The sequence below is a fragment of the Hevea brasiliensis genome, chromosome 18 (assembly GCF_030052815.1).
Source record: "Hevea brasiliensis isolate MT/VB/25A 57/8 chromosome 18, ASM3005281v1, whole genome shotgun sequence".
NCBI lineage: Eukaryota > Viridiplantae > Streptophyta > Magnoliopsida > Malpighiales > Euphorbiaceae > Hevea > Hevea brasiliensis.
Window position 1 is genome coordinate 2,958,130 of NC_079510.1, and position 22,673 is coordinate 2,980,802.

Below are 22,673 nucleotides of genomic sequence, written 5' to 3' on the forward strand. Positions count from 1 at the left end.
TCAAGCCAAGCCAAAATCTTATTTACTTGCAACACACACACCGTTTCACTATTCACATCACAACAATACCTCCCCCTCGAATGACTCCTTGTCCTCAAGGAGTAAAATCTGGAAACCTTAGCTGAATATCATCCGCATATTCCCAAGTAGCGTCTGCTGGAGAAACATCTTTCCAATGGATTAACCATTGAGTAGCAGCCTGATTCTTGCGTTTCACCATCCGCCTATCCAATATAGCTTGTGGATAAGGATCCTGAGAGAAGGAGACATCAGGAAGAGCAGTACTTGCTGGAATATCTGCATAAGCTGGCTTCAAAAGAGAAACATGAAATACATCATGTATTTTGGTTTCTGGTGGTAATTGTAACTGATAAGCAACACGCCCAATCTTCTGGAGAACTTTATAAGGGCCATAAAATTTGGAATGAAGCTTAGAATGAATTCGATTAATGGAATGCTGAACATAGGGCTGTAATTTCAAAAACACCATATCACCCACTTGAAATTCCCCCTCAGTTCGGTGCCTATCTGCCATTTGCTTCATTCGATTAGCAGCCTTAGTTAAATGATGCTTCAACAAGGTAACAGTAGCCTCTCGATCCCTCATGTAAAAATCAATAGCAGCAACACTAGAATCTTTAGGAAAATATGGAATATGCAATGGTGGGGGAAAACCATAAAGAGCCTGAAATGGACTCATCTGTATAACAGAGTGATAGGATGTGTTATACCAAAACTCAGCAAGGGATAACCATTGAAACCAGTTATTAGGAAGATCACCAACCATGTATCTTAGATATGTCTCTAGTGTTCTATTGACTACCTCAGTCTGACCATCAGTTTGAGGATGGTAGGCTGTAGATAGATGTAAAGAAACCCCTTGTAGCTTGAAGAATTCCTGCCAAAATTGACTTGTGAACACAGCATCTCTGTCAGTAACAATAATATTTGGAAGCCCATGCAATTTATACACATGATCCAAAAATAGTTGAGCCACTGTCTTGGCAGTATAAGGATGATGAAGCCCTATAAAATGTGCATATTTACTTAAACGATCTACCACCACTATGATGATTGTTTTTCCTTGGGACTTTGGCAAGGCATCAATAAAGTCCATAGTTATATTAGTAAACACTCCTTGTGGAACAGGTAGAGGTTGTAAAGTACCAGGAGTAGCCACATTTTCATATTTATTCCCTTGGCATATAGGGCATTTTCGAATATATTCCCTAATAGACTTATGTAGTCCTTTCCAATAAACTACTGCAAAAAGTTGTCTGCCAGTAACTGAAACACTAGAGTGACCACCTAGGGCAGAATCATGATATAATTCTAGCAACTTGGTCTTCAATTCATCAGAACTGCTAATGACCAATTTACCTTTCCTCCTTAATTGTCCATCAATCCAAGTGTAATGAGGATGTGAAGTACGATCCTTCTGCAAATCAACAATAATACCTTGCAATGTAACATCTGATTGCCATCCAACTTTCATAGCAACCAATAATTAATCTGGAATAATATGAGCAGTAATAGTAGCAATAGAAGTGAAATGAATTATGGAGAGGGCATCTGCTGCTTGATTTTCCAATCCCCTTTTATACTGAATCTCATAATCATAATGCTGAAGTTTGGTTAACCAAGCCTGTTGTGTTGGAGTAGACAACTTCTGCTCTAGTAAAAATTTCAGACTCATATGATAAGTTTTTATAATAAAATGCCTATGCAACAAGTAATGTTCCCACTGCTTAATAGCAAACAAAATGGCCAATAACTCTCTCTCATAAGCAGAAAGGCCCAAATTCCTTACAGATAAAGCTTTACTTATATAAGCAATGGGATGGCCCTCTTGAATCAATACTGCTCCAATACCCTCCTCGGAAGCATTAACAAATTTTTTTGAGAAATCAGGTAAAGAAAGAACTAGTGCGCATACCATAGCTTGCTTAAGAGTGAGAAATGCATGCTGTTTTCATCAGTCCACGCATGACTGCCCTTTTTTAATAATCAGTCAAGGGCTTAGCTAGCTTCCCATACCCCTGGACAAATCTTCTATAATATCCTATAAGCCCAAGAAAGCTCCTTAACTGTTTCACATTCTGAGGTGTAGGCCAATTTTGCACAGCCTCACCCTTTTTAGGATCAGTCTGAACCCCATCTGCTGTAATAACATGTCCCAAATATTCTACCTAATCTGCCCCAAAGTAACATTTGCTCTCCTTAGCATACTACTGATGCTCTCTCATTAACTGCAATACAACTTGCAAATGATACAAATGCTCCTCCTTATTCTCACTGTAAATCAATATGTCATCAAAAAATACAAGCACAAATTTCCTCAATAAATGTTTAAACACTGAATTCATCAAGGATTGGAAGGTAGAAGGTGCATTGGTCAACCTAAAAGGCATTACTAACAACTCATAATGTCCCTCATGAGTTTTGAATGCAGTTTTAGGTATATCTTCTTCAGACATTCTTACTTGCCAATATTCAGACCTTAAATCAATTTTAGAAAACACCTTAGCCCCTCCCAATTCCTCCAACAACTCCTCAATCAATGGTATTGGAAAATTTTCCTTCACAGTAATGTTATTAAGACTTCTATAATCAATACACAGCCTCCAAGAATTATCCTTTTTCTTAACTAAGACCACAAGGCTCGCATATGGGCTGGTACTGTTTCTAATTACACCAGATTTCAACATGTCCTTCACCATATTTTCAATGACATTTTTCTGCATAGAGGCATACCTATAAGGCCTTGCATTAACAGGTTGAGAACCAGACTTGATAATGATTCTATGGTCATGATCTCTATGAGGAGGTAATTCCTTAGGTTCTTGAAAGAGATCAGAATAAGATTGCAACAATTGCTGAAGTTTAGGCCAATCATTCCTTTCTTGTACAGCAAACAACATCCCATCATAACCAGGAAAAAAATTCTTATTAGTAGAAAGCCAATCAGCTTGCTTAATATTGAGCACATGCAACTTCTGACCTGTCTCAAATTTATCACCACATAAAACATGTTGTTGCCCCTGTAACTGAAAAGACATAGTCAAATATGCAAAGTTCCAATTGACAGTACCAAGTGTCTTAAGCCACTAAATGCCTAGGATCAAGTCATAGCTTTCTAAGGGAAGCAAGTAAACATCAGTCTTAAAAGATTGTTGCTGCATAGTCCACTGAAACTCATGGCACATAGAATTACATTGAAGTGCTTGTCCATTAGCAATTTCAACCCATATACCCTTCACAGCATCAATAGAACATTGAAGATCTTTAGCCAGCTATTCATTCAAGAAGTTATGTGTACTACCAGTGTCTATAAGCACATGAAGCCTCTTTTTACCACACTGCCCTTTAATAAGCATAGTGTGATTACTACCAGTGCCCCATAAAACATTTAAAGAAAGCTGGCCTTGTGAAACACAATCTTCCTTTGCTGAATCATCAACAGTAGCTTCTAATTCTTCCTCATCAATTATTTCCTTTAATTGCAGCAAATAAACTTGCCTTTTTTTACATTTATGGCCAGGAGAATATTTTTCGTCACACCAATAGCACAAATTCTTTGCCCTTTTCTCATCTATATCTTTACTGGTCAAGGTGCTAGGGAATTTCTTAGAGAAAGAAGTGGTTTTAGGTAAGATTGAATTGTTTTGGGTTGCAGGGGAATCTTTTGCAGGTTGTGAACTTTTGGGGTAAGTAGAGGTGGTTATGGCTAAGGGTTTCTGGTAACTGGTACTGGCTATGACACTTGTGGTTGGTTTACTGATTGGTTTTGGCTTCTGTTGTATAGCTACCACTGTCAGTTCTTGCAATCTTGCAAGAGAATATGCTTCGGCTAGGGATTTAGGTTTGAACATATGAATGGGCATCTGCAATTCATCATTTAAACCAGAAAGAAAAAAACTTAAAGATTGTTCCTCAGTGATACCTGCTTTCGGATAAAGCTCATCAAAGGCATTCAATTATTCCTACAAGGAATCCGATTGTTTCAAGTTTCTTAATTCCTCAATTGGGTCATCAAAAGCATGATCTCCAAATCTACTTCCCAATGCCCTGACATACTCATCCCAATTAGCATAAGCCACAGCTCCTTTGGTTTTAATAAAACCCTGATGTCGTTGAATTGCACGGCCCTCCAAATGTAATGCAGCAACTTTGACCCTATTATGATACTCAATTCTTTCCACTTCTAAGAAATATTCTGCCCTTAATAACCACCCTTCTAATCCCTCACCGTTGAAATGGGGAAATTCCAATTTGGCAGAACTATTCCATGGATTATTTCGAACAGATATCTCTTCAACTTGTGATTGTTCGCTACAATTCTTCTGTCTCACTACTTCTACATTCTAACAACTCAATCCTGTAATCAAGGATCTGAGCTCATCTACAATTCCTTTAAACTTCACTTCTTGGCTAGCTACCATCTCTTGCAGCCTTGCCTCCTACCTGTGCTCTGCTTCTATCACTATAGAAGCTATCTCTTTCCGCCACTCTTGTGAACGTGTTTCTACCCTGCCATGGCCGTGGATCACCGCTCTGATACCAATGTTGTGATAAAAAATGGAAAAAAAGAAAATACAGAGGAAAAGATGAGGAACTCAACCAATCTTCATTCAGAAGAATCAAGAATCATTTTACAATACAACGGTTACAAATCTTATAGTTGATCTGCTAACAGAATCTAACAACTCTCAACAACTGCTCTACCTTTCCCGCCCATATATTTACCCTACAATCCCGTTCTCGAAGGCTAACAGCCCGACCAGCATAACAGCATGCCTAACAACTAGGTAATCTGGCAGAAGACTCTGGATATTACCACTACCAACACGCATCGTATCATCTAATCAAGCCAAGCCACTATCTTATTTACTTGCAACACACCTTTTCACTATTCACATCACAACACTGGGGATCGTTGCTTGTTGGTGGAGAGGCTTTTTGAGGATTATCTCTTGCACGCTTGTGGGTTGTTCTTAGTGTTCTTCCTTTGGTAGTGGTACTATTTGCATAGATCGGTTTATGAGTTTTTTTTTTATTATTATTATTTTTTAAAATTTGCATTCTATTTTAATGTATCTGTATTTGTGTTGAATGTCTGCGAGACTGAGTCTTGTTTGTGTGTTTGGATGTTTAAATGAGTGCTTTGTTGTCATATCCATGTTAATGGGACTTGCATGCTGTTAGGGTTCACCTCAAGTATCTAAAATCAGTTGCAGTCACTATTTCAAAAACAGAATATGTTAGAGAGAGAAGACAATGTGAAGCAATTTGAGATATGCTTTTCACAGTTTACCCTGGTTTTTAGTTTTATTTCTCAGAAATGCTGAAGTTGTAAAATGAAATCTTGTCGTTCAGTCTTACAGCCCAACATAATGTGGAACTACATGCACTTATAGTCATTTCTGTGCATTCTGAAATGTTATATAGTTTAGATGCTATTGAGAAATTATAAGTAATTTTCATGGCAATTTAGTTTTATGAATTTGGGGTTGCACTGGTATTTTGGTTATAATTCTAGCTTACTTACTGTTTGTTGCCTTTCATCATATAGTGCATTCTGTAGTATAAAGAATATAACAATCGAAGAATGAAAACATGGACATTAAAAAGTACCAACAAATAAGGTCCAAAGGAGGCGCAAATTGACTAACCAAATCCAATATTTTGATTCTATTCTGTTTATCTACTACTATGATTCAGTTCAATTTATAATTTAGTGTGTTGATTTTTGGATTATTTCAATTTGATTCGGTTCTGAACCAAATCAATCAATTGCACACCCCTATAATTCTAGGTGTATTTAAGGAGGAAAAGGGCTTTAGAATCTCTTTATTTTAATTGCAGATATGGGATAAAAGCCAGTTTGCGTGGAGTCATACAAATCTCTCTTTCTGTTTTTGCTATATTCTCTTTTGGTTCTTCTCTTGAATATATATATAAAAGCACATATGAATATTTTTCTTGGATTTTACAAATAGCTTTTGTTTGTATCTGAGTGTGTGTTGGTTCCTGTGCAAAAGAAACAGTTCTTACTCTATTTTCTGTTCATCTCATATTATTCTTTTGTATGTTTAGAGTTTCTTATATTAATTGCAGATATGGGACTAAAATCAATTTGGGGTGTCACCAATATCCCTGTTTCTATTTTTAATATATTCTCTTTTGGTTCTTCTCTTTTTTATTGGTGTCTTTTAACATATTCTCTCTGTTTTCCTTTACTTTTTTGCCCCCACAAATAGTATATATAATGGTGAATGAAAGAAGATCCTTAATTTATTGACATGTTTACTAATGGGTAGCCTAGGCCAGGGACAGTCCTCCCAATTTCTATTCTAGTCCTCACTTTTGTTTGTTAATCTGAGTTTATATTGACTCCTGTGCAAGAGAAGCAGATCTTACTCTGTTTTTGAGTTTTTTCTGTTGTTATTATTATTATTGGTTGAGTATATTTCTGTGCAGCTCATTGTCATCTTTCTGGGTGGATATAAAATTTCAATCCGATCTTGGTTTGAAGACAGTTTTAATGTTAATAACCTAACAATTTTTTTTAACTCAGCCCAGAATTCCAAACCAAACAAACTGTTCTGTCATCTAACCCATGTTTTCGTGTGTTTGGATGCTTAAATGAGTGCTTTGTTGTCGTAATCCATGTTGGGGGTTCACCTTTAAGTATCTAATTTCTGCTGCAATCACTATTTCAGCAACAGAATTTGTCAGAGAGAGAAGACAACGTGATGCAATTTGAGATATGTTTTTCACAGTTTACCCTGGTTTTTAGTTTTATTTCTCAGAAATGCTGATATTGAAAATGAAATCTATTCATTAAGTTTTACAGCTCAACATAATTTGTAGCTATATGCACTTATAGTCGTATTTGTGCATTCTTAAATGTTATATAGTTTACATGCTATTGGGAAATATGAAGTAATTTTCATGGGAATTTAGTTTAATGAATTTGGGGTTGCACTGGTGTTTTGGTTATGATTTTGGCTTACTTACCTTTGATGCCTCTCATCATATAGTCCATTCTATAATGTAAAGAATATAACAATCAAAGAACAAAAACATGGACAATAAAAAGCACCAACAAATTAGGTTCAAAGGAGGCACAAATTGACTAACCAAATTGAACTATTTGATTTGATTTAGTTTATCTATTACTTCAATTCAAGTCAATTTATACAATTTTTGATTTTTCTATTATTTCAATTTGATTTGGTTCTGAACCAAATCAACCCATTGCACACCCCTATAATTCTGAGTGTATTAAGGAGGAAAAACACTTTAGAATCTTATTGTTTTAATTGCAGTTATGGGATAAAAAAACAAATTTGTGCTAGTCGTTTCTTTGCATTCTGGATTGTTATATAGTTTAGATGCTATTGAGAAATTGGAAGTAATCGTCATGGGAATTTAGTTTTATGAAGTGAGGGTTGCACTGGTATTATAATCTTTTCTAGCGTTCTTACCATTGGTGCCTTTCATCATATAGTCCATTTTGTCATCTAAAGAATATAACATCAAAGAATAAAAATATGGACATTAAAAAGGCCCAACAAATTAGTTCCAAAGAAGGCTGAAATTGACTAATCTTTTTGTTTTTACTTGATTCTCTTTCTGGTTATTATATGTTTTCATTTTATTCTTTGCCTCATAAATAACATAATGATGAATGAAAGAAAATCCTTAATTCATTAGTAGTAGATTTTTTAGCAAAATGAATTTTATATAAAAAAATGCATTTATTCTCGTTCATTGCTTGAATTGCACTTTAAGTAAACATTTTTGTTTGTTTTATAAATTTTTGAGATTTTATTTTAAAAAACATACAACCCGTTCTCTGTTATTCAAAGATTAATTTAAAAATATTAAAAATTTCCTTGTTAAAAAATTTTAATTTTCAACTCAAAATTAATTTTAATTTTAGTAATTTTTAATTAAAAATAGAAAAATTAAAGGAATTTTATTATTAATATATTTAAATAGATAATTTAAAAATTTTAAAACGAATAAAAAATTATGTAATTTAAAGAAATGTCAATTTTATTATATTATTTACATTAAAAACAAAATAAAATGGTGGAGCAAGGACTAACGATACTATTTTTTTTTTCTTTCTCCTCTCTTTGTTATATGCCTTAAAAGTTCTTCCTCTCATGAGATTAGATCTGAACCATCAAATGGCTGCGGAAATGATGGCCTTCGCATGGAAAGGCCTGTTGAATTGGAGGACACGCACTCCACTGCCATTGAAGTTGACCCTTCTCGAGCTACTGTTAACAATGAACAGCTAGATTTATCTTCAAGAAAAACTTTTCCAACACCAAAAACTTCTCCGATAGCGGGTTCTAACAAAGAGATAGAACAATCAGACATGGCTTTAGCAAAAGCTTTTCCAAAAGCAATGGGTGCAAGTATATACTTGAATCTATTAACTAATAGTCTCTTCACTACTTATTCATTGAATATACAACAATGTGATCACAAACCACTGTTATCAAAGTCGCGCCTGAGGTGAGCCCCAGGCGCCCTAGGAGAGGCAAGGCGCACCAGGCGCCCCATGAGAGGCAAGGCGCACCACCTCACAGAGGCGCACTGAGGCACAAGACGCGTCGAGGCGTCCCCCAGTGAGTCAAGGCGCTGGATATATAAGATAGGGTTTATTTTTTAAAGCTTGTCCAGACTCCAGACCAGCAGCCAGCAAAAAGGAAAAAAATAAGAGGAAAAGAAGAAGAAGAAGGAAGAAGAAGAAGAAGAAGAGGGAAGGAAGAGATCAAACAAACTGGTATGTATATTTTAATTTTACCGTTTTGTTATTGTTTTCTTCTTCTTCTTCTTCTCTCTCTTCCCCTGTTTTCTGTGCTGCATTTTTTCTTCCTCTTTTTTTTTTTTTTTTTTTTTTTTTCCTTTCTTCGGCTGCCAATGCCATTCTCTCTCTCTCCCTATCCTGTGCTGCACTTTCTTTTTCTGCTTCATTTTTTTTTTGGCTGCCATGCTCTCTCTCTCACTCTCTCTCTTCACCTGCTCTCGTGATCTGCTTGCACCGCACTTTCTTCTTCTCGCATTTTTTTGCCGCCAATGCCATGCTCTGTCAGAGCCAGACTGCTCAAAGAAATGCAATTTTCTATTTTTTCCAGCAGATGATGAAGAAGATGAAAAAGATGAAGAGAATTTTGATATTTCTATGGATGTGGATTAAACATTTAGTAGTTTACTAGTTTATTAAACTTTAACTTTTAGTAGTTTATTTTTACCTCTTTTGGATTATAAACTTATTATTATGTTAGTTATTATTATTATGTAGTTTTATGTTCCTTGAGGTGTGATAGCATAATTATAATTTTTTTAATTTTTAATTTTTTTACTTTTTTTTAATTTTTGCGCGCGCGGGTGCTCCTTGCGCCTTGCGCTTAGGCTCCAGGACACCTTAGCGCCTTGGTGGCCTTTGATAACTATGAATGTGACAGAAGTATTCTTGCTTAATTAGGTGTGCCAACAATGTCCCAACTAGGGCTTAAGGAGAAGTATAACAAAAATAGAAAGCTTATTAGAGTTGCACCAGAAACTTCTCCCATAGCGGGTTCTAACAAGGAGATAGAAGAACAGTCAGATGTGGCTACAACTAAAGCTTTTCCAAAAGCAACGGGTGCAGTTATATACTTGAAATCTATTAATTAATAGTTCCTTGACTACTTATTAATTAAATATACAATAGTATGACGGAAATATTCGTGTTTAATTAGGTGCTCCAACAGTTTCTCAACAAGGGCTTAAGAAGAAGCATCACAAACACAAATATCTTATTTGAGTTGCACCTGAATCTTCATTGATAGCAGGTTCTAACAAATAGATAGAAGAAAACTCAGATGTGGCTTCAACAAAAGTGTTGCCAAAAGCAATGGGTGCAGGTATATACTTGAATCTAGTAATTGATAGTCTTTTGACTATTTATTCATTGAATATACAATAGTATGAGAGAAGTATTTGGATTAATTAGGTGCTCCAACAATGTCTCAACAAGGGCTTAAGAAAAAGTATCCCAAACACAGAAAGCTTATTGAGGTTGCACTAGAAACTTCTCCGACAGCGGATTCTAACAAGGAGATAGAAGAACAATCAGATGTGGCTTCAGCAAAAGCTTTTCCAAAAGCAACGGGTGCAAGTATGTACTTGAATCTGTTAATTGATAGTCTCTTGGCAACTTATTCATCGAATATACAACAATATGATGGAAATATTCATGCTTAATTAGGTGCTCTAATAATGCCTCAACAAGGGCTTAAGAAAAAGTATTACAAACACATAAAGCTTATTGGAGTTGCACCAGAAACTTCTCCGATAGCGGGTTTTAACAAGGAGATAGAAGAATAATTAGATGTGGCTTCAGAAATAGCTTTCCCAAAAGCAACGGGTGCAGATATATACTTGAGTCTATTAATTGATAATCTCTTGACAACTTATTCATTGAATATACAACAGTATGATGAAAGTATTCGTGCTTAATTAGGTGCTCCAATAGTGTCACAACAAGGACTTAAGAAGAAGTATCACAAACACAGAAAGCTTATTAGAGTTGCACCAGAAACTTCTCCGATGGTGGGTTCTAAGAAGGAGATAGAAGAACAGTCAGATGTGACTTCAGCAAAAGCTTTCCAAAAAGCAATGGGTGCAGGTATTATACTTGAATCTGTTAATTGATAGTCTCTTGACTTCTTATTCACTAAATATACAAGTCAGATGTGACTTCAGCAAAAGCTTTCCAAAAAGCAATGGGTGCAGGTATTATACTTGAATCTGTTAATTGATAGTCTCTTGACTTCTTATTCACTGAATATACAACAGTATGATGGAAGTATTCATGCTTAATTAGGTGCTCCAACTGTGTCTCAACAAGGGCTTAAGGAGAAGTATAATAAACACAGAAAGCTTATTGGAGTTGCACCGTAAACTTCTCTTTTAGCGCGTTCTAACAATGAAGTAGAAGAATAGTCTGATGTGGCTTCAGCAAAGCTTTCCCAAATGCAACAGGTGTAGTTATATACTTAATCTATTAATTGATAGTCTCTTGACTACTTATTGATTGAATATACAACAGTATGACGGAAGCATTCGTTCTTAATTAGGTGCTCCAACAGTATCTCAAGAAGGGCTTAAGAAGTATCACAAATACAGAAAGCTTATTGGAGTTGCACCTGAAGCTTCTCCAATTGCAGCTTGTAACAAGAAGATAGAAGAACACTCATATGTGGCTTCAACAAAGGCTTTCCCAAAAGCAATGGGTGCATGTATGTACTTGAATTTATTAATTGAGATAGTCTATTGACTGTTTATTCACTTAATATACAACATTATGAGGGAAGTATTCGTTTTTAATTAGGTGCTCCAACGTCTCAACAAGGGCTTAAGAAAAAGTATCAAAAACAAAGAAAGCTTATTGGAGTTGCTCTAGAAACTTTTCCGATAGTGGGTTCTAACAAGGGGATAAAAGAACAATCAGATGTGGCTTCAGCAAAAGCTTTGCGAAAAGCAATGGGTGCAGTTATATGCTTGAATCTATTAATTGAGATAGTCTCTTGACTGTTTATTCATTGAATAACAACAGATGACAGAAGTATTCATTTTTAATTAGGTGCTCCAACAATGCCTCAACAAGAAGTATCACAAACACAGGAAGTTTATTGGAGTTGCACCAGAAACTTCTCTGATAGCAAGTTCTAACAAGGAGATAGAAGAACAATCAGATGTGGCTTCAGCAAAACCTTTCCCAAATGCAACAGGTGCAGGTATATACTTGAATTTATTAATTGATAGTCTCTTGACAACTTATTCATTGAATATACAACAGTATGATGGAAGTACTCGTGCTTAATTAGGTGCTCCAATAGTGTCTCAACAAGGTCTTAAGATGTATCACAAACATAGAAAGCTTATTGGAGTCGCACTAGAAACTTCTCTGATGGCGGGTAACAATGAGATAGAACAGTCAGATGTGGTTTCAGCAAAAGCTTCCCCAAAAGCAATGGGTGCAGGTATGTACTTGAATCCATTAATTGATAATCTCTTGACTGTTTATTCGCTGAATATATATTAGTATGATGGAAGTATCCGTGCTTAATTAGGTACTCCAACAGTGTCTCAACAAGCGCTTAAGAAGTATCACAAACACATAAAGCTTATTGGAGTTGCACCAGAAACTTCTCTGATAGCAGGCTCTAACAAGGAGATAGAAGAACACTTAAATGTGGCTTCAACAAAAGATTTCCCAAAAGCAACGGGTGCAGGTATATACTTGAATCTATTAATTGAGAGAGTCTCTTGACTGTGTATTCACTGAATATACAACAGTATGATGGAAGTATTCGTGCTTAATTAGGTGCTCAACAATGTCTCGACAAAGGCTTGAGAAAAAGTATCAAAAATATAGAAAGCTCATTGGAGTTGCACCAGAAACTTCTCTGATAGCGGATTCTAGCAAGGAGTTAGAAGAACAACAGATGTGGCTTCAGCAAAAGCTTTCCCAAATGCAACAGATGCAGGTATATACTTGAATCTATTTATTGATAGTCTCTTGATTGTTTATTCATTGAATATACAAACACTATGGCAGCAATATTAGTGCTTAATTAGATGTTGCGACAGTGTCTTAAGAAGCGTTTAGTAAGAAGGATAACGAACACAGAAAGCTTATTGGAGTTGCACCAGAAACTTTTCCGATAGCGGTTCTAACAAGGAGATAGATGTACAGTCAAATGTGGCTTCAACAAAAGCTTTCCCAAAAGCAATAGGTGCAGGTATATACTTGAATCTATTAATTGAGATAGTCTCTTGACTGTTTATTCATTTAATAGACAACAATATGATGGAAGTATTCGTGCTTAATTAGGTGCTTCAATAGTGTCTCAAGAAGGGCTTAAGAATCAGTATCACAAATACAAAAAGCTCCCAGAAGCAATGGATGCAGGTATGTACTTGAATTTATTTATTGATAGTCTCTTGACTGTTTATTCACTGAATATGCAACAGCATGACGGAAATATTCATGATTATTTAGGTGCTCCAATGGTGTCTCAACAAGGGCTTAAGAATATGTATCACAAGCACAGAAGGCTTATTGGAGTTGCACCAGAAACTCCTCTGATAGCGGGTTCTAACAAGGAAATAGATGAACAATCAGAGGTGGCTTCAGCAAAAGGTTTCCCAAAAGCAATGGGTCCAGTGGCTGTGCCTCCTTAGACAGCAACAACTGCAAGTGGTGAAGAAAATTAAAGCAAGTTATTGTGAAGTGAATATGCCTATCACTAACTCCACAAGCTTCAGTGACAAGGTCGAGGCAGGACTTAAATTTGATTTCGTACTTTTGCTTGATTCATGGTAAAAGCAGCACATGATTTTCTTTTTGTTTTTGATTTCCTTGTTTGTTGATTTCGGAGACCGTCTTGGATATTGGGTTGTTTTCTTTTTATTTTCAATGGTATTTTGGTATAAAAGCTCTGTGATGTCCTTAAGTTCCTACTCATGGTTGGCGAGTAGTACAAAGAACTTGACATTTGCCGGCATTATTTTTAGCTTGTAAGGCAGGTTTGACCGTCGGTATATGCTTGTGGTAGTATTTGGAAACGTCCCAATAACGCTTCCACGGACACCACCTTAGACACTGACTAGGTGCTGTTTTATCGAATAGCAGGATAGATAATTTGCTAGAGGTAGTTTGTTGAGCCAGTTACAACCATCCCTATGAAATTTTAACGTTGCCTTTAATCCATCTGTATTCCATTATCCCCCACCGTAGCCATTTGACACTCTTCAATATCAAACGATTTTTCATCTGCACTCTTACAAGTGAACCGGTCAAAGAATTTTGAAATGTCAAGTTGAGTTTAAGTCCTTCAAATGTCACTGGGGAAACTGTGAAAGGGAAATTGAAATCCACATCTGTGAAATTACTTTGACTTGGGTCACAAACTCCAAAAAGAAAAACGTTTGTCATACCGTAGTGTAAATTTCAAAGTTTTGATGGATGATACCGGCACAAGTAGATCAAAATTAAGGAGTCCCTCTCAAGTATGGCACTGGATCTACAATCAAAATCACCTAAAAACAATATATACACCCAATCTTCAGTGGGGAGGGAGATCCACATAAAGGCTAGGGAAGGTACTTCCCCTGTTCGGAGGGGCAGGGGAAGCCACACACTCACAGAAAATGAAAACGAGGACGAAACCTTACAAAGAAAACCAGAGAGAAAGTTCATAAGCCCCTTGGGTAACATATCATGAATTTGATTTTTAAAAATTATTTTGGATTTGTGATTAACAAGGGAGAGAAAATAACTTGAGAAAAATAGGAGGTGGATATTTTTTGGAAAAAAAAAAAGAAAAAAAGAAAAATAAATTTTAATTATTTTTTCCGTCTAATTTAGACCAAAAACATGTGAAGAAAAGTTGTTCTTCATTAAAAAATTAGAAAAGCAGTTATGTTGTCCGTGGCAGAGTTCTAATGGGGCCATCAAAGGAGCCATATCCCCGAGTCTCAGCTGCTTTTACTATTTTTTTTTTAATTTTTTTTAAATTTTTATTAAAAATAATTTTTTAATATAGAGGGAGAGAAAGGGAATATTCGGGAATATTGAAAAAGAAGAGCCAATTATTTTTGATGGGGCAGAGACGATGAACATGGTTGCATACATGAGAATGCTGGGAGATTTTAGAACAAAAACACAATACAGATTTGTTTATTAAAAAAGATAATCTATTAGATCAATTTTTTTATTTTTTATTGTTCTTGAGATGCAAACCTTGGTGTTTTCTTGATTAGGCAATGTTGATTGGCGGTCCGGCGGGTCGGGGAATAGCCAATCAGTTTTATCTAAATTGACTATCCAAAAATAAACAAAATCATTTCATAGGTATGAACGCTACATGACTGGTAAAGCCAAACACAAGGCTTGAATCACCATCAGTAGCCCTAGAATCCATGGTGCCACATATGTGGCCCCTGCCACCACAGTTTTGGCAGATGATCATGGGACCCACACAATCCTTGCTCATTTTCTCCACTTGGATGCAGATCCAACAGACCACATTCTTAAGTTTTTGTAAAGGAATATGCATGTCACTAACGAGCACATAAATTTAGATTATAAATTTATAATATACTTTATAATGTGTGTGATTATGTCAAGACCTATGAATACAAGTATGATGAATTGGTTTTATGCATCAACATGAAACAGAATTCAATGTTATGATGATAGTGATTTTTGTGTTGAAAACAGTTGAATATGTCGATGTGATCAAGGCTGATTGGAATAGTAGATATACGTGTACGTTTTCATTCTTATTTTTATGTGTTGCTCTTAGGTATTGTTTCTTTTGTATTGCCCTCTACATTCATTTATCTTTAATTTTCTCAATTGCTGAATTTTTTAACCACTTCCTCTTTGACCATTGAGGTTGTAGATTCCTGTTACCTTTTGATTTTTTTTTTCTAGGTATTTTTTGTTCTTTTTTCATAGTTTTTTTTTATTGCCTTTTCCTTTGTCTCACATCACTATTGATTCATGTCAAAAGGAAAAAGGTCTTTGGTAGAAGAAGAAGAAAGCTGATAAGCGCTGTGGGTGTTAGCATATAGCTGTCATTGACCCAAAATTACAGGCTTTAATTTAGGATTTATTCTAGGCCTTATTCTTTGCTATCAACTTTCTTACTATACTTAGCTCTCTTATTCTTGTATATATAGATCTATGCTGTAACTCATTGAAATACACAAAAACATATAATACAAATATACCTTCTTACATGGTATCAGAGCCATAATTTTACAGTCGTGAGATATTTGCTTTGGGTCTTTTGGGGTATTTGATTACTTTGTTTTTTTTAGGCTTTCTTTAATGGATTTTCATCTTCTCATTCCATCTTTTGTCCAGTAGTAATTATTCACTGTACCCATTTATTTTCACTTTGGTTTTATCTCACTATCGCAAGGGATTTTGCGGTCGCCTGAACGAACCCTCACCGAAGTGGGAAAGAGTGAAGAGTCGCCACCTTAGTTTTGAGAGAAACTAAAGAAAACCGTTTATGAAGATAAATTGAAATGAAACCACTTCAAGACAGAGATTCTAGGTTCGGGGTCCGTAAACGGGTGGGGAAGGTGTTAGGCACCCCACCACGTCCCTCAATAAGGGCAAGTAGATTTAACTTCGCGTTTTTTCATAAATTAGTTAGGGGGGCTCGGATGGAAAATGTTAATCCTTTTGATAAAGGAATATTTGATTTTTTACTAAATTTGGATTACCCAGATACATAAGTAAATGAGACAACCTTAGTGAACTGACGTCGCATATCATTTTTGGCTTTGGGATTATTTTGCGTACAGGTTAACATTTGGTGTGAGAATCGAATAAGAACTCTCATCCGATCTCTTTTAAATATTTATTAAAATTCTGAGTGGAGATCGGATAAGAACCCTCCTCCGATCTCTTTTAAATATCTATTGGAATTTTAGGTTGAGAATCGGATAAGAACTCTCCTCCGATCTCTTTTAAATACTTATTAAAATTTTGAGCCGAGAATCGGATAAGAACTCTCCTCCGATCTCTGTTATTTATTAAAATTTTGAGTTGAGACCGGATAAGAACTCTCCTCCGATCTCTTTAATACTTTAATGGGGATAGGATAAGGACTTTTCCGACCTCCTAAAATTTTACATATCGTGGGAGCCTAAGGGTTTTGGCATTCGAAGATTCCGAGGACCAGAAAGAAGGTTCTTTTTAACCCTTTAACACCTCATGATTAGACAGGGGACCTTAAACCGAACTCCATAGACCTCCTATGTGGTTGCCATGCCAATACCTTTCGACGGGCAATTCTCGATCTATTTTCTTTATTTAACTGAGATTCGGTTTTATTTCGCTTTATGGCGTTTAACCCAATCACATTTCGTACTAGCCTAGTAATTCAACTTATCCATTTCCCTGACTTATTGCTCAGACCTTTTATTATTTTAAAGGAGCGCTTAAGATACAGTTGTTTACAGTTTATCCAACTACTTGCAGGTTGCTCGGGGCTAGAACTCTTGCGTTTAGAGGTAACAAGGAATGATAAAAAAACGAACTGATCAACTCAAGAATGAACTCGGGAACAACTTTCTTCGTGAAATGTAAACTTGGTAAAAATTATAAACGTAAAAGCAATAGAAGTACGTGAAATGAAAAGAACACTCGATAAAGCTACGATATAAATACTTACCTGTAGGGAGCCAAATCTACTGGACCGACAACGAAACCACCAGACGTGATAGGACGGCGAGCTGATAGCCCGATGACTAAAGTTCACCGTGAAATGAAGGATACTTTGCTAAAATGGAGTGAAAATGAAGATGACAAGGATAGCGAGAGTATCACAGGATAATGAACAGCCTGAAAATGGAGTTTCAGTATTCAAAAATCCCCTTTTGCAAGAAAATACTTTAGAAAACTAGTTTCAAAAGTCTTTCCACTAGCAGAGTAACAAACTGAATTAATTTTCAGAGTTCTTCCACTATAATTACCACCTCTTCAATATTTTTTTTGTCCGTCCCCTTTGAACAGTTTTCAGGCAGGTATTTATAGGAATCGGGTGCTCCCCATGAAGGGTCAGGATTTATTTTGAGGGAGATGGAGCGTCTGGATTTTGAAGGACATGATCGGATGCTTGAGAATTAAAGAGAACCAAAATGAACGGCTGAGATTATTCTTCAGAATATTCGTCCTTTTCTTCTTTCAATTTGACAGTCTCAAATCCTCTTGTCCGGAGCGATCTGAGGGCTAAGAGCGAAAGACGCTGGTCTTGTCGTCTTCTCTCTTGATCCAAGGGTTCCGGGTTCGTCCTTACAAGTGAGATCAACGGTGGAGATTGGGATGTACAGGACTGTCATGACATACTCTGGCATTTGTCAGTATTGTGGGCGATTCTCAGGCATGCGGTGGAGATTTCGTCTGCGATGCTTTAACTACCTTGGCTCTGATTCTGACGACGGTTATTGGAATTGTCTTATTCTCTTTGCCTTCCGATCTTCCCTCTTTCTGATCTCTTTTACATGCTCTTTTTCCGATCTTTCATGCTGGTCTCCCATCTTCCGATCTATTATTCCGATCTTTCCTTTACTCAGGTCTGGTCTGGTCAAAGCATTAATTTCCCCTCGATTCCCGAAGCGTCCGCTTCGTTTTCTGCTTAGCAATAAATGCCCGTTTTCCCCTATATATACCCCTGACGAAAGAGACTTTCCTTCACCCGATTTTCCTCTCTTCCTTCTTACTTTCCAGTTCTAGCTGCTCCGGCAGTCGTTCCGGCCATGATTGTGGTTTTTGATCCCTTTCCGATAAACTTCTTTGTTCCTCGACTGAAAATTTATGATCCCGGTGATCGAATAATAGCAATAACCTTATCTGATGATGGTGAGAGAACTGAATCAATTAACCGATCTGGATTGCGGACCTCGATTGTGCCGATCTCGAGTTGTTCCACCGGCATAATCGACGAACCGATTTTGGCTGAGCAAATTGCTGATGTTCCGCCGACCCTTGGCGGTTGCTCTTCCGAGTTTATTCGGCTTCTCACCACATTGGGTGTTCCGACAGCGTCTTTCCTCCACATTGGGTGTTCCGACAGCGGGTTAAGCTCCGGTCGGCGACACCCTTTGGATCAGTCACAATGTTGACTATTGACATAGGCTTCTTTAGATAGGATGTTCCGCTGGTCTTTAGAGATCGGCCTTTTGATGTAATCAGATCTCTAATGTATTCCGATCTTTAGATCGCCCAAATTATGTAATCTGACTTTTGGAAATGTATTCCGATCTCTTGAGATCGCCCAAATGATGTAATCCGATCTCTTGGAAATAAAAATCTTATTTCGCCAACTATCATCTTATTGATTATTTTCCGATCTCTGATATATTTGTCCGATCTGGTTCCTAACAAAACGACTCTTAACTGATCCTTTATTCAAAATATTTAACTTAATATGCCGATCTCCAGTTAACCGATCTCTTTGGAATGTTCGAGAGACGTGTCAGAACAGCTGGCGAGTCCCATTAACCGATGCACTGCCTGGAACCTCGTGAGCATTAAATGCTCGGACGAGTATAAATAGGGGTGGGGGGGGGGTTAGCCATTTGCTCCTGTATATCATTTCAGTCTCTTGCTCACAACTTCAAAGTTCTCTCGTTTTCTCAAGTTCTTCCGACGCCGATCAGACTCCGGTAAGGGCTTTGATCTTCTTTTTAGTTTAAATTCTTTATTTCCTTTGAAAATGAGCGGCGCCGAAGGTCAGAGAGCGACAAGCCCTCCTTCCATTCAATTCTCGTGGTCGTCTGATGAAGAAGAGGTGGTCAGGCCAAGCGCACAACCAGAACCTCCTAGGGTCTCCGTTCCAGCTCGGGGGCGGATCGCACCATCAAGGCATGCACCTTCTTCAGGGAGGGAGAATCTTCCTATGGACGAGCTGCCATCGATCTTGCAAGAATCCGATCTGCAATCGTTTAGCCAGGAGTACAATATTCGTCCTGATTCGTACGAACTTATCCGGTGTCACGGCCATCACCGAGCCGATCACTTCTTTGAAGAGAATGACATGGTTATGGTATACGAGGAACAGTTAAAGGCCGGTCTTCGGTTCCCTCTGGATGACTTCTTCAAGGAGGTCCTAAAATATCACCGAGTGTGCATTGCTCAAGTTCACCCTAACTCGTGGCGGATCTTAGTAGCCTTCCGAGGCCTGTGCCGAGCTAAGGGAATCAGACCTACGGCTAAGGTGTTCACCGAACTGCACAGGCTAACTCGCCGAAAGGACGACGAGCACTGATTCTTTCAGGCGAAGCCTCATTGTGGGCTCTTTACCGATCTGCCCTCCTCCCTTAAGAATTGGAAGAACCGCTTCTTCATTCTGAGGAGCAAAAATCCGACCTGCTTTGAGGACTTCCCCCGTAGCTGGTGGCACCAGGGGCCCTTGATTCCGAAGCGTATTACCCTGAACCAGGAGGAAAGCCTAATAGTGATGGAACTGAAGAATCAGGCTGCCACTCAAAAGTTCTCCTATTTAAATGCGGTGACTGCCGAGCTGCACCATTGGACCATACAGCTGATCACCAGCCAAGATCGCGAACTTCCGCTCTCTGACCTCGGCATTGGTATTTTCTACATCTCAGATCTCAGGACCTTAGCGATCTCACTGACCTTTTCTTTGTGCAGGTATGGCGGGTGGTGAGGGTTCCAAGAAGCGGAAGAAAGAAAGAGAGATTTCCCGGAAAGTAAAAGAGATGAATCGTTCGGCACTACTTCAAACACCCGGCCATGAACCTAGGGAGATACAAGGAGACCCGCCTCGACCTTCGGGACCACCGATCACAGAAGCTGTCCGATCTCCTCCTCAACGAGAAGAGCCGCCTCGACCTCCTCCAGCTGCTCCAAGCACAGAAGGGGGTCCTTCTCAACCTTCTGCGAGGCCCCCTTCTCGTGGCGCTCAAGTGCTGATTGCTTCCTTGGAGAATAATCGGACTGTTCGGGAGAACCCCGGTTTTGCCAAAGTCTTGGGGTCTTCTATTTGCCTTCGGAAGGATCGGGACAGACTGTCTCCGGACAATCTTGACGATATCCTGACCAGATCCATGAGTCTGAATGTAGAGTGCCTGGTGAACCAGCACATAGTCCGGGAAAAGGCTCACCGCCTGGGTAAGGAGGTCGAGAAGAAGAGTCAAGAAGTGGCATCCCTCCGATTCCAACTCTCATCCGCTCAGAACTATATATCCGAGATCGAGGGGCAGATGAAACTTTATGAGGATAAGCTAGCCGAGCAGAGTCATGTTCTGGCCGAAAGGGATCATGCTCTTGGAGAAGTCCAGGCGCTCCGGGCCAGCGAAGCTGCTCAGGTCGCTCACCTTACTGAGGAGCTTAAGGCAAAAGATGAAGAGATGGTGACAGGAATAGCCGGTGCTTATGTGAATGCTCACAAGGATCTCTTGGCCGAGCTCCAGAAGCGTTACCCAGAGGAGGACTTCTCTTGGATGGCCGACCTGGCTCCCGGAGGCGAGGGTGAGGATAGTGAGGAGGAGGCTGAGGGTGAGAGAGAAAATGAGCAAAATGTAGATCAGCCCCCAGCCGAATAACTTGTACAAATTTTGAAATGAAATGAAGTAGAATGCCCTTTTTTATTCGATGAATGGTTATGATCGGAAAATTTCTAAATTATTAAACACTTGATTGTCTGAGTATGTTGAAATAACTGAAAATGATTATTAACCTAAGTGTGAGAGATCGGAAAACACATTGAGCATGAGATCGGTAGGGAAGAGATGCTGAACGGGACTTGATTAAAATTGGAAATTTGACTTGAACACTTAAGATCGGAATTCTCATTAAACCGGACCAAAACCTTAGCTCTTAAACTTTTGAAAGGGAGATCGGCAATAAAACTGGCAAGAAAAGATCTAGTGCCAGTTCATTTCGTTTGTCAACAGAGATCAGGAATATACTTGACGGGTCCGGAGATTCGACAATGGGTTTGAGAGATCGGTGAGCGATAGACTGGTAAGGCTTTGACTGATGTGAGGACTTAGCATTGATTCAATTCTTTGTGAGGAGAGATCGGAAATGTGACTGTCTATCAAAGAGGGATCGGAAATGTCATTAGCTGTCAAAAGGAGACTTAGTACTGGGGGTCGATTTCAAAGTTTTATTGATTTTGGGGATCGGCCAAAATATGGTGTCAACACTCACAATTCTATTTTCATGGAAAAATTTGATGTCACAGCTTATTGGCATCATTTTGAATGGATCCAACTATGTTCTTTGGTCCCAAGAAATGTCTAGCTTTCTCAAAGGCCGGAAGCTATGGCGTTATGTCACTAGTGATGCCACGAAACCCACTGTGATCAAAGGTGAAGATGAATCCAAATATGCTGACCGCCTTAAAGAATGGGATTGTAAGAATCATCAAATTTTTACTTGGCTACGCAACATCTGTGTTCCATGCATCAAACTCCAATTTGGATGATTTGACACTGCCAAAGAAGTTTGGGACTTACTGGTCAAGTGTTACTCCACTACGAATGCTATTCATCGATTTCAACTCTATGGTACTCTTCATCGCATGCACCAAAAATCAGGTCAGTCTATTAATGATTTTTTGTCTGAAATGACTGGTCTATGGGATCAATTGTCATCATCTGAACCACTTTGACATGACACTCATGATGCTGAACTCTATGCTAAAGAAAGAGATGAATTTTGGGTATACCAATTTACTTTAGCTTTAAATGATGAATTTGAGTCGATCAGATCCTCTCTGTTACATAGGGATCCTTTTCCCAAACTTGAGACTGTAGTTACAGAATTACTAGCTGAAAAAGCTCGTTTTGCTACCTTGAAATCTCAGCAGTCCATTATCTCTACTGACTCAGTGTTAGCAACACCAGCATCTTCTCAATAAAAAAAAGTGACTTGCAGGTATTGTCGCAAGCTAGGGCATCTTATTTCCAATTGCTTTAAGTTGCAATCCAAGCAAGGAACTGGACGAAATAATCAATCACAATTTAAGTCTGGTAAGGCTTTTAATCACACTGCCGCTGCTGCCACCGAAGGTTGGTCTTCTGGTAAAACATCTACCTTAGATAAACTT

The 22,673-nt window shown here is 38.0% G+C and overlaps 1 protein-coding gene and 2 long non-coding RNA genes across 6 annotated transcripts; all 3 read left to right on the plus strand.

The window, feature by feature from the left end:
* Nucleotides 1-4,926: 4,926 nt before the first annotated feature.
* LOC131176023 (uncharacterized) lies at nt 4,927-7,002 on the plus strand. The gene is made up of 2 exons (XR_009146165.1): nt 4,927-5,011; nt 6,723-7,002. It is a non-coding gene; the product is annotated as an uncharacterized LOC131176023 (long non-coding RNA).
* Nucleotides 7,003-9,468: 2,466 nt separating this feature from the next.
* On the plus strand, nt 9,469-11,634 carry LOC110636483 (uncharacterized). Of its 4 annotated transcripts, none has more exons than XR_009146163.1 (7): nt 9,474-9,929; nt 10,019-10,183; nt 10,274-10,432; nt 10,529-10,693; nt 10,892-11,049; nt 11,145-11,306; nt 11,382-11,634. XR_009146163.1 is itself a non-coding variant. In XM_058141067.1 (5 exons), the coding sequence occupies exons 1-3, from the start codon at nt 9,920-9,922 to the stop codon at nt 10,717-10,719; spliced, it is 366 nt and encodes a 121-aa protein (XP_057997050.1). In that variant the 5' UTR covers nt 9,469-9,919; the 3' UTR covers nt 10,720-10,800; nt 10,892-11,049; nt 11,145-11,285. The 4 variants fall into 4 exon arrangements, 2 of the variants coding, with proteins under 2 accessions (XP_057997050.1, XP_057997049.1); XR_009146162.1 differs by having other exon boundaries at nt 10,019-10,177; nt 11,382-11,633; XM_058141067.1 differs by lacking the exons at nt 10,274-10,432; nt 11,382-11,634 and having other exon boundaries at nt 9,469-9,929; nt 10,529-10,800; nt 11,145-11,285.
* Nucleotides 11,635-12,660: 1,026 nt separating this feature from the next.
* LOC131176022 (uncharacterized) lies at nt 12,661-13,526 on the plus strand. Its single transcript, XR_009146164.1, has 3 exons — nt 12,661-12,812; nt 12,905-12,982; nt 13,073-13,526. It is a non-coding gene; the product is annotated as an uncharacterized LOC131176022 (long non-coding RNA).
* Nucleotides 13,527-22,673: the final 9,147 nt, after the last annotated feature.